At 35.9% G+C, this 12,657-nt stretch overlaps 1 protein-coding gene across 6 annotated transcripts in view; it reads right to left on the bottom strand.

Annotated features, from left to right (window-relative positions):
* The window catches only part of MATN2 (matrilin 2), a 70,632-nt gene that overhangs the window by 11,181 nt on the left and 46,794 nt on the right, over positions 1 to 12,657 (bottom strand). For 5 of the 6 annotated variants that reach the window (XM_063390513.1, XM_063390505.1, XM_063390486.1 and 2 more), the window contains exons 8-20: positions 10,996 to 11,118; positions 8,719 to 8,841; positions 7,744 to 7,866; positions 7,458 to 7,580; positions 6,941 to 7,063; positions 6,730 to 6,852; positions 6,395 to 6,517; positions 3,220 to 3,342; positions 3,003 to 3,125; positions 2,787 to 2,909; positions 2,496 to 2,618; positions 1,906 to 2,028; positions 1,618 to 1,740 (exon numbers count right to left, since the gene is read on the bottom strand). In XM_063390513.1, coding sequence (XP_063246583.1) covers positions 1,618 to 1,740; positions 1,906 to 2,028; positions 2,496 to 2,618; positions 2,787 to 2,909; positions 3,003 to 3,125; positions 3,220 to 3,342; positions 6,395 to 6,517; positions 6,730 to 6,852; positions 6,941 to 7,063; positions 7,458 to 7,580; positions 7,744 to 7,866; positions 8,719 to 8,841; positions 10,996 to 11,118 — 1,599 coding nt within the window. The remainder of the gene's footprint in view (positions 1 to 1,617; positions 1,741 to 1,905; positions 2,029 to 2,495; positions 2,619 to 2,786; positions 2,910 to 3,002; positions 3,126 to 3,219; positions 3,343 to 6,394; positions 6,518 to 6,729; positions 6,853 to 6,940; positions 7,064 to 7,457; positions 7,581 to 7,743; positions 7,867 to 8,718; positions 8,842 to 10,995; positions 11,119 to 12,657) is intronic. The other variant, XM_063390499.1, reaches the window with a different exon arrangement.

Here is a 12,657-nt window from a genome sequence, read left to right on the forward strand (position 1 = left end):
AGATAAGCCCGTATGCTAACTTTGCATTTGTCAAATTTGTCAGCACTGAGAGACCAGGAAGAGAATCATTGAAGCTGCATTTGTGTTGCAGAAGTTATAAAATAGTTTAAAAACTATTTAATTATTGAGAGAATCAGAATTGGCTAGATAAGGGGTTTTTTTACTTGTAAACGTCTACCAATTTTGTAATTACAAAAGTTATGTATTGCTGCAATTAATCTTTTCTGGTTTATCCATTAGAGCTGGGAGTTTGTCAGAAGACACGTGAATTTGTAAAATTCATATTTCCCATACTTTTTGGCAAATGCACATGCAAAAATCAAACTCGTTTGTAGGCACTGGGCATCAATAATGAGGCTGGGGAATTTAGAGATTGGAGAATGTCTTCCAAGCTGCAGACTGCTTCTGCCAGGTGGGTTGTTTTGGTATGGGTGGTTTTTTTTAGTTCTGGAAAGGAATTGCCTTCAGCTGGCAGAGATTAGTGTGCTTTGTGCAAAGGCTAGCTGCAGAGGTGCTCAGCTCCTATTGGATTATTGGATCAATGGCACTTCCAGGGAAAATATGCCATACTAAGGAATGGAAGATTTGCTTCTTAGTCTGGACCAAATAAACTTTGACCTCCACTCATCTCTGATCTTTTTACAGGGAGAATGCTGTAAGCACTACACAAAAGAGAACTGTGCAGCAGAAACTGCTCTGCAGAAATTACTGGAGATGCTTGTTACCAAGTCAATGTACAAATAAGGGATTTTCAGCTTTAAAGCCTGGACTTTTCTTCTTAGAAAATATCTATTTAAAGACTGCTCAAGAATTCCTTTCTGCAGTCATCTGAGAAAAAGACACCTCACATGTACTAAGGTGATGAAAATACAATGAATATATGTATCAGAACCACCTCAGCATTACTGCATAAGTCAAGAAAGGGCAGCAGTTTATGGTGCAGTTTATGTTAGGGCTGAGAACAGTCAGAACAGAACTTGTTACCCTTCTTTTGGTAATCACAGTCTCCTAAACTAAGGCATCCATTTTTGGCAGAATAAAGGTTTTTACTGAGTTCCAGTAGAATTTCTCCTCTAAGTATTTAGAGATGATGAGATACATGCATGTCATGTTGGAAGATAAGCAAACAGAATTAATAGTATTTTAAAATATAGTATATAAAGATATAAGACCTACAGTGTATGAACCTGATTAAAATGCACATTCCTTGATAATAAGATTCCCCTTTGGCTTTTTCCTGATGTTTCAAAAGAATTATTATTGTACTCGACACTACACTAAAACAACTTTTCCAATTTAATAGATTTTTGCTTAGGAGAGCATCAAGTTAATTGTTTGAGATATTTTCTGCCACACACATATGCCCTGGGCTTTCAAATATGGTATCATGTTTGAAATTAGAGGTTGTGGCAGTGTTCAAAGCCAAACTGGATTGGGCTTGGAGACAATGGGTCTGGTAGAAGGTGTCCTTGCCATCAGCAGGGAGATGGAACTAAGTGATCTTTAGTAAGGTTCTTTCCAACCCAGACCATTATGATTCTATAATTTTTTTTGAAGTGAGGTCAATTAGTTTTAGAAATAAAAGAAAAAAATGCTTTCTAAATAAAAGATACTTACTTCTGCATGTTTTCTGATCCTCTTTTAGTACATATCCCTCCTGGCATTTGCAGATATAGGAATCTCCATTACTAACACAAGCATATTCACAACCATGGTCAACTGATTTACAGACATCTTTACCTAGGAAAAATTGAAGTATTTATCTGTATTCTATTTAACATTTTATTAATCCAAAGACTCCAAACATGATATCTGAAGAACATATAACAAAGGAGTACAATATCTTTGCTCATTCATGCAGCAGTGCCAGAGAAGAGGGGCTGACAGTCATAGTGAGTTACTTACTTCGACATGTTTTCCCATCTTGTTGCAGGACAAAGCCCTCGTGGCACTGACAGCTGTACGAGTTGTTACTATTAATGCACACATGTTCACAGCCATGGTCAATGGATTTACACAGGTCTTTAGCTGAGAATTGTTTAGAGAATCCCCTTATTAGACCATTTTTCAAATACAAAACTGTCATGAACAAGCTTTGAGTGAAATTAAGTCTGTTATTTCTTTTAAGACTGAAAAACATATTCCACATAAAAGTTTCAGCCACTCACTCCTGCATGTTTTCCTGTCTCACCTCAATATAAATCCCTTGTGACACTGACACATGTATGAATCTCCAGTTGGAACACAGACATGTTCACAACCATGGGTGACTGTTCTGCAGACATTTTTACCTTGGAATAATGAAAATTGCATTTAGCACAGTTAGCTAAGTTAATAAATTTCACAAAATATAAAATATTTGGCTATGATTTTCCATGAAGGATCTCACTAACATGAAGCTGATTATATGATAAAGACACAAATAACACACTACTGTTGTGTAGTGCATTTCATTAACAGATCAGGAAGTACAAAACAAAGATGAAATAACTTACTCCTGCAAGTTTTTCCATCTTCCCTCAGTATAAAGTCTTTGTGACACTTGCAGACGTAGGAATCATCAGTATTAACACAAATATGTTCACAGCCGTGGTCAATTGAGTTGCAAACATCTTCATCTGAGAAAAGCGGATGGGGTTTGTGAGGTGAGGCTTGTTAGGACAGATGGTATCTTTTTTTTAACCAGCCCAAATAGTTGGAAATCACAAACATACACATGTGCACTCACACCCACAACACTTGAAAGCCTCAAATAAAAACATACTTTTATAGCTCAGGCTACTCACATCTACATGTTTTTCCATCTTCCTTCAGTATGAATTTTTCATGACACTGGCAGATGTAGGAGTCTTCAGTATTCACACAAACTTGTTCACAGCCATGGTCAACTGAGTTGCAAATGTCCTTGTCTGCAAACAGGAGAGTTGGGAGTCAGCACACATCAGCAGAGGCCTTCATTATTGTATGTGTAATTCATCCAATTAAGTTCTTGTGCTCCTTACTTCTGCAGGTTTTCCCATCTTCTCTCAGTAGGAACCCATCGTGGCATTTGCAGGTATATGAATCACCAGAATTAACACAAACATGTTCACAGCCATGGTTGACTGATTTGCAAAGATCTTTATCTGAAAACAGAGGACAGCTTTGGCTGGTTAGCACATTTCTACACAAGCACAAGCTGTAGATAAAAAGTATCTTGATAAATATCAGACTACTCACTTCTGCAAGTTTTCCCATCTTCTCTGAGCAGGAATCCCTCCTGGCACTTACAAACAAATGAATCACCAGCACTAGCACACACATGTTCACAGCCATGGTTGACTGATTTACAAATATCCTTGCCTAGGAATAGTTACATAATATTTATGTATCTTGTTAGTTAAACTTTTTTTTATAAATACAAAGACTGGGGCATTAATCTCATGAGCAAAAAAAGATGGAAGCAAACTGAAAGCAAATCTCTTGCTAGTTAAATGATGGACATCTTAGCTTAAATCCAGTATCTATTCTTTATCATCTGACCAGAACTTCAGTTTGGATGATCTCCAACTGAAAATAAACCATTTTAGGATTAATCTGACTAGATTAAGGAGGAGGAGGATTTTACATTAAGAACACTAAGAGTGAAAGGAGGGAATAATTTAGTACAGTCATTTAGCACAAATGCATGCTGTTAAAAACAAAACTAAGAAAAACACCACAGGACATGATTTAACCATAATTCTTAACATCCTTAGATCAGTGCCAGGAGTCTGCATAAACAAAACCTGAAAGAATAGGAACTACTTATTTAAGACGATAAACAAAATCTAACTGGAGTGCTGAAAATTGATGCAAGGATTTGTATGTCTGCAATGTTAAACCAGTTGGTTAAAACCTCTTCAAAAGGGATGGATGGGAAGAAAGTGCAGAAGAAAGTGGAGCCATCTATCAACATTCCCTTTTTCCTCTTCATGCAATGCAAAAGATGATATCAGTTTCTATGGAGAACTACCTTTACACAAAAAGTGGCCTCCTGAGAGCCAAGTTCAACTTGACTCTTGAGGTTTATATTTTTAGAAGAACTTCAACCTGAGCCAAATTTCATGGGGGTCTCCTGCTACCAAAACAAAAATTCCAAAAACTACTACATAAGACAATATTCTAACTCAAATATAATTATATTTAAGACATCTAAATATAATCTAAATCTAAACTAGATCCCGTCATAGTCATAAGTAAAAATTAGTGTCTGCTTATCCACAGCTGTGGACAACTCAGAAACATTTGCTTATAAACAGAATAAAATACAAATCAGCAGCAGACATTTAGCAGACAGCTCTTACTTCAGAAGGATGAATTTTACACAGCTGAAAGCAAGTATGAGCCAGACTATTTTGGCATGCAGGGGGGAAATAATAATAGTAATAAAAACTATCAACGATTGCACTGTTTAAGGTTATTTTACTAGATACTTCCCAAAATGCAGTCTCACAATCTTAAAAGAATGCCAGGATAGTTAAAAAATCTATAAACTGATGTTGGAAACAGCTATAAGATTTGAAAAACAACTGAAAGAAAGGAACATTCACAGTATTTACTGAATGTGAAAAATACTAGGAACTTGAAAACACTGAAATAATAAGATAAAAGACAAGGGGGTGCATGGCCAACCAAATAAAGGGTAGTGTGAGTATAATATTTAAACACTATTAGGAAGAACAAAAAGCATTCTAACAATGTATTATTCATTAATAGACAGAAAGGTAGAACTGCCAATCTTAATGCAGAAATATAAAGCATTTTAGTGTATTCAGATCTGAACCTATGAAATAGATTACCCACGACCTTGTTGGAGTGAAGAGTTTCACACTGTGTGAAGTCACACAGCATCTACTGAACACATACACACATTTTTGAATCAGTAACTCCAGATAACTTGCAGCAGAGAGTTGCAAAAGAGGTTTCTGAAGAATACCTTGGATGCTTAGTGTTAATTTTCAGTAACCCCTAGAACTTTGAGGAAGCCCCAAAACCCTGAGCTGTCTCCATTCCCAGTGTATGCACACACTGAAAAAAGTACTATGGTTGCCGTGTTTAAAAAGATGTTCACTGTAAGCCTGTCAGCTTGGCATTGATCTGAGTTAAAATAACGCAACAGGTAATGTGGAACTTGAGTCAGAGCAAAATCAGATAAAGAGGACTCATATCAATCAACTTTGTGTTATGGAAAAATAATTCCTGGAAAAACTAAATAAATGTCTTTCCTAATTGATGATGAGGCTGGTTCTTAAAGCTTATGCTGTTCATACAGTGGAGCATTCAAAAAGGCAGCAGTTTTGGAATTATTTTGATTAAGGAAAAAGACTACAGAATCAACATTATATAGATTAATACTGGCTAAAAAGGGCTTCAGAACTAACTGTAGATGGGTGACTATCAAGTAGTTTTCTTTCTAAGAATTTGCCTTGCTTCTCTACTATTTAATATTTTTATGGCAGCCCAGAATAAAACACAAAATAATCACTAACAAAGTCTGTAGATTACTCCCCTTCTGAGAGAATATCAAATAAATATAAAGCAGCTGCTGACACTAGGTAACATTAATCTTTTTGGATAACATAGAAAATCATATGTATTTTAAAATAGCCAGAATTAAGGATACATATTTAGAAACAAAGAATGAAGGCTGTACTTACAGGACATGGGACTCCTGTGATACTGAGAATCTTAAGTAACTTTAGATCATGGTAGATATCTAATTGAACATGAGCACTAGCAGAATATTTTGGTCAGAGACTAACACTATCTTTTGAAAAGAAAATTAAACAAAAGATAAATGATAAAAAAGTGTCAGGTAGATTCAAATAAGAATTACATAGGTTATTGTTCCTCTGCCCTAGATCCTGCTGTGTCTCCGATTAGACGACTTTCTTTCTGTGGTGCATCCACAAGGATGCTGAAAAACAGCAGAGGTTTTAGGGGACCAAGAAGAGAATTATAAAAAGATTAGAAAACATAAAAAGCCTGAAGGAGTTTCATTTGCTTATAATTTACAAAAGAACATGTAAGAGGTTACGGAACAAGTTAAGTCATGATCTGCAGGAATACAGAGAGAAGAACACAGTGGTAATTAGAACGTCAACCCAATACAGTAAAATGCAGCAACAGGCTATGCTGAAGATTAAAATTCAATATACTTAATTTGGAAATGAGGTCCACATTTTAAAACCTACATTCAAACCTTAAAATTGGCTGATTTTTCTGAAATGTAGCTTTAGTTTAAACAATACTTAATTCATACAAATCTTATGATCTGTAGAGAAAAATATTCCATTCTGGCTACTGTGAACCAGTGAATAATAGTCTAACAAGACAAAAATTACATTTTTTCTCTTAATAACAAACTACTTACTTCGGCATGTTTTCCCATCTTGCCTTAGTACAAATCCATCATGGCATTGGCAAGTGTATGAATCATCATTATTAACACAAAGATGTTCACAGCCATGACTGACTGATTTGCAGATGTCTTTATCTAGGAATAATTTAGATTTTATTTAGTACAGTTTGATGAATAAGAGCATTTCCAAAACTTTAAAGACTAATGGTAGTAATCTTCTAGTAAATAAAGAATTTATTTTCCTTTTTATAGGGAAAAGTCTCCTATGAGAAGAACTGCCTCTAAATAATATATTTCTTCTGTAGATGTCCAAATATAAAAAATATAGTAACATTAAAATAACTTACTTTTACATGTTTTCTTATCATCCCTCAATACAAAACCCTCATAGCACTGGCAAAGGTATGAACTATCAGTATTCACACAAATATGCTCACAGCCATGGTCAACAGAATTGCAAACATCTTTATCTGTTAAAAAAATAAGATTACCATATTTAAAATATATCTACAAATGTGCAGATTATAAAGAAAATCTACTAAAGAGAAGGACACTTACTTCTACATGTTCTTCCATCTTCCCTTAGTGCAAATCCCTCATAACACTGGCAGATGTAGGACTCATCAGCATTAACACAAACATGTTCACAGCCATGGTGAACTGAACTGCAAATGTCTTTATCTGAGAACAGTTGATGGTATTTGGTTAAAGCACATCTACAGCAAATATATCATGCAGGGAGAAGTAGCAGCTTTCATTAGGTCTACTGATACCACTGGAATAAACAGGTTAAATTTTAGGCAGCAAACATTTTCAGCTCTTGGTACCTGAATATTTTTGAGTATTTTCTGTTTCTAGTCTGTCAGCTGATCTATTAAAAGACACTGTTCTTGTCCACAGAGTCTCTTACAAGCATTTGGAAGGTCTATATGTATAAATATATAAAAACTACTCCTATATTATACATACGAAGACTATTCCTTTATTACAACAGTAAATTGTTGTATTTGTTTGAATGATTCTCAGATCTACATACTGTAAAGAAAATCCTATGAGTAATTCTCAGCATACTTACTTCTGCATGTTTTCCCATCTTCTCTCAGCAGAAAACCCTCATGACACTTGCAAACATAGGAGTCATCTTCATTGACACAAATATGCTCACAGCCATGGCTGACTGATTTGCAGATATCCTGTCCTGGGAATGATTAATATAAATGTAGGTTTTGAATGAAAACGTTAGAGAAATGTAGCTATCAAAAGGAAGTTCGTTGTTTCTTTTCCAGTAAGAAGTAAAAATACCCCTTTCCTTCCTTGCCTGATGTACATGCAAAAGTGTTCAACAGATAGCAGTCACTCACTTCTGCAGGTCTTGCCATCTTCTCTCAGCACGAATCCCTCACGACACTTGCAGATGTAGGAACTGTCAGCATTAACACAAACATGCTCACAGCCATGGCTGACTGATTTGCAGACATTTTTACCTGGGAATAATTCAATATTTAAAAAATTAGTTAAGGGCAGTATATTCAAAGTTAACTTGCTTATAGTATATCCTAACTTTTTGAGACAGGCAGAATTTGTCTCTGCACAGAATAACAAAAGAGGGTGATATTGTGAAACACTAGCTAAGAATAAGGAGCTTTTCATTCATCACAGTAATATCTGGATGCCTTTAAGTTTTTTCTGTTAACATTTTTTAATACCACACGTTGCTATTAGATATTATGGGGATTGCAGTTACAAAATACTGAATGCCTGTGAGTTTTTCTGAGATTTATCCATGTTTCCTCTTTGATCACTTGATGACCTATGCTATAAAAGTTGAGAAAAATTTGCTATTAGCTTTTTTTTTCTTGGTATCTGCCACTCCTCATAACTGTGTAATGTAGTCAAATTTGTAACACAGTTATGATATTTCTGTTGCAATCATCCTTATCCTATGTTGGACAAAATGAACTTTTCATTAATAATGTTGCAAGCTTCATGTTTGGTAAGATTTTATAAACATTATAAACTTTCGCCTTAAAATTTTAGAGGAAAATCACAGTCATCCCAGCTCTGGATAGTTTTGGGTCCACAACTGTCCAATTTCAGGGCTACTTTTTAAATGGCACAGATGTTTAGGGTGTGATTCAGGTGCCTAAAAGTATGCATTCAGTACCATTTTAGATGCCCCAGCAAATCCAAGATACTGGCACACTGCTGGCAAATATGACACCAAAGGGGAAATATGACCTCTTGAAATCCTTGAACATTTAGGCAATCCAGTGCTACCTTAAAGATTTCTTCCATGTGTGCAATCTTAGACTCCAAGTTGCTGAATAATAACTTACGTTTACACGTTTTCCCATCGTTCCGAAGCCTGTATCCTTCAAAACACTGACAAGTATAAGATCTGTCACCATTTACACACAAATGTTCACAGCCGTGATCACTCAGAGCACAATGGTCAACTCCTGTGGGAGCAATCAAAATTATTAAAAAATTTAACCAATAATGACTCAATTGTTTTTCAACTCTACTATTTGCATTCCATATAAGCAAGTAAATATAAATACATTGAACTGATTAAACAATAATTCAGTTTCTCATCTGATTACAAAGCTTCAGTAAAATGTAAGAGTTCTTTTGCTTTAAGCAGAGTTGAGAAACCATACTTTTCTGTGCTTAACACAGCTAAACAGAGTCCATGTCTGGATTAGATTAGAGTGGATTAAAACAAAACAAAATATTTTGGCAATGATTTTATATAGGGCACTGGCAACAAAGACATAAAAGCTACCTTGTGAACATTCTTTAAATAGTCTCTAAATGGCCTGAAGTGAAGGTGGCAGTTCCCAGAACTCACTTATGGACCTGACCCAGTTCCTGTGGCAGCAAGAAGAAAACCTCTCAGATGTCAGTGGGATTTGGCTTGGATTATCAAGATTTTACAACGAATTGCCAGTGACAAGTACTGTCAAATATGGTCCAGTTTTCATCTCAAATTTCCCAAGTGTTTCTTTGTCATATAAAGACATAGGGCTCCTGAGACTTTGCAAGCAGGACTTGCTACTGTCTGTTGGCCACACACACTTATTTTTTTTAATGAGTTGTCAGAGTACAGATTTAGTTACCATTCAGGTGTTCCCTCAGCTTTCTTAAGATTTTTGAGCCACTGTATATAATACTAGAACGTCCCAGATGTTTTCTCACTAGGACTGATATATGTTAAATGCTAATCCCTTCCATTCAACTTATCATTTGGGAAATTGCAAAGTGCCAAAACGCTCTTCCTGGTAGCCTAAAAATGTTCAAGAGGTTTCAACATCTCATCTAGAGCTGAGGAATAGGACAAATCTTTCCTAAATATATATGAGGATGGGGTTATCATAGAATCACAGAATATCCTGATTTGTAAGGGACTCACTAGGACCAATCAAAGTCCTACTACTGGCCTTGCACAGGACAATCCCAAAACTCACACCATCTGCCTGAGAATGTTGTCCAAATGCTTCTTGATCTCTGCTGCTGATAAGCTTCCAAGTACAGCCTGGAGGAAAATAACTTAGGAATGAAAAATCATCTCTTGTTACTACAAAGGAAAAGGGATTTTCCATTTGCAAGTTGATAAAACTCCATTACTTGGCTGTTTCTAAATTTTCAGTGATACTACAGATAAATATCTAAAAAATTGTTTTTAGTAGATCCTATTGTTGTTACATGAACACTAATTATACTTTTGCGTTACTGTCTGCCCCTTTCTAGAGAGCTGCAGTGGCAGACAGAAGCAAACTCTGTCAAAGCATTGGATGGGGCTAAAAAAGTTAGTATGGAGGCAAACACAAGGATAAATGCAAAGGCAAATTGCATTTGCTGATTTGCCTCACTTCTCTGTAAATAATTTTTGTGACTGAAGACTTGCATTTTGACTTCTCTTAAAACTTTGTGTCTAAGAGCAAGGAAAAGGGTGAACTCTGGAGCTGCTCCAACACTCTACAACCTTGAAAAATAATGTACCTCCAAAATCTGGAAAAAGTGGACAAAACACTCTCACCAAAGAGGTCCATAAAAAGTAAACAGGTAAAATGTACTCAAATTCTTTTTCTGGCCCTTTCTATACATTATTTTTCTGGTGAAGGAGGCAATTCAACTGTTTGTGAGATTGTATCAATTCTCAATGATCACTAGAAAATCATTAGATCATACAAAGAGGGGAGAGCTGCCAGGAAAACTTCTGCTCACTTACTAAGGGTTCCCATGCTCAATGTAAAGCTCAGTGTGGGGCTCTCAGTTCCTCTCCTGCCCCAAGGTAAAGTGAGGCAGTTTGCCCTGGGGACACTGCTGTTGAGATGACCTGTCAGACACATTTGTCAGGTGACTGAAAAACTGTCCTCAACACCTGGGGATGAATAGGTCTCCCAAAACTTCTCTGAATATATGAGGACTAACAGTTATCTTGACTAGTATTCTGTCCTAAATACTTTTTCTGTTTCTGCTGCCAAATGATTATTAAAGTACTACTGAAATGCAGACTGTAAGAAAAAATTGAAGGTGAGTCCTTTTCCCTGTATGAAAACAGAAACCTTTCCCAAGGGAGCTGAAATAAAGGATGTTCTTGCAAGACTCACGTGTGCAGGTTTTTAGGTCCTCATTGATGACAAATCCTTCAGAGCACTGACAGACGTAGGAGTCACCGGTGTTTAGGCACAGTTGCTCACAGCCATGATTGCTTTCCACACAGTGGTCCACTCCTATTGGTTTGTGTTAATGATTGAAGAAATCACATTGGTGTCTTACATACACAAACTATGACACTGTGGTTAGTACATGATGCCTTTGCAGCGCAATGGGAAAAGATTAGTATGGCTTCTTAGTTAAGCAAGTATCCCTACCTACTTAAGTAAATTGAGTTAATCAACAACACCTAATTGAAATTAACGCAACAACCCCACTTGGCATATAGCAAACTTGGTGAAGTGCAGATTTCCTTTGCCAATAATCACAATGTGATTGAACTGACACAAAGTGGAGACAAGGGAAAACCCTGAAGCCGAGTCTGGTCTCATGCATGCTTTCCTTCTATAAAAAGCAGGACTCTCTCATCTGTTCACCATTAAATTTTCACAAATATGAGTATTAGTAATTTTTGAAATGGAAATTATGGCTTTCAGATTGTTTAATAAAGATTAAATTATTTTTTCATCAGGATAAGAAATCACCAATATAAAACTTTAACCTGCCAACAGGTTCAAGTAGTTAAATCCTCATGGGGTACAGATAGAAATTACGAGTGTGAGAGTGTCTTAACATGTTCCAATCTTTGATTTTCCTATTCCTATTCCAAGTAAGATTACATGGAATGTGTCTTTTAAATCTTGTATGCAACTAGTTGTGTGAAAGACAAAAGGTGGGAGAAGGGAGAGAAGTGTGACTGGGGTTAAAAAATACATTTCCTCACAGTGGACAGCAAAGCTGTAGGGTAAGATACATGCACTCACACATGTACTATGCAATTTGCTGACTCTGTGAGTAAAGAGAAAGGATATTTTAGGAAAAAAGCTTTGAACTTTCTCACAGTGTTTTACTAGTGGTTTGTTAATGGCTAGTTTTAGTTATATAGGCCCAAATCACTTTAGCTTAACTTGATCAAAAGTAGTGGAGTTGCTTCAGTCACAAATACAGGCTCGCATGTCTCCTTTGCAAATCATTTACAGATGTTAACAGACATGTCTGCAGCAATTTATTTACATTAAAAAAATCTGTACTTAATATTAAATCACTTATTCTAAATATTTCTGTTTATTGGTTTATTTAACTAAGCAACGAGTTTGCAGTAATTGGTCCAGATTTACCATCATACACAGAGAGACAAAATAGGCTTGAACAAATGTAATTCAAAAAAAAAGAGGTGAACTTGAACTGAGGTGTCAGTTTTTACTAGCTACAGCAAGTTCCAGCTGGAACCTCCTCCTTTTTCCAAGAGTTCACATCATCATGAAGAGGCTTGTGTAACTTCTCAGAGCACACAAAAAATGTGGAAACAAAAAAAAAATGCGGCTATTCTCTGTGAAAAATTACATCTGTTTGGCTCCATCTTTTCAATACAAACACCCACACCAACATGAATTTTTAACATTTAAATATTTGGGGCTCTCATGCAGAATTTTGTAAAACACTCTTTCAAAGAATGCAGTAATCACAAAGGTGCTAATTACCAGGCTTTGGAAATTATTATAACTGTAAATTTTGTAATCATTAGTGCTTTATTACATGTGTAAAAAAATGCAAGC

The sequence above is a fragment of the Prinia subflava genome, chromosome 1, assembly GCF_021018805.1.
Source record: "Prinia subflava isolate CZ2003 ecotype Zambia chromosome 1, Cam_Psub_1.2, whole genome shotgun sequence".
Classification (NCBI taxonomy): domain Eukaryota; kingdom Metazoa; phylum Chordata; class Aves; order Passeriformes; family Cisticolidae; genus Prinia; species Prinia subflava.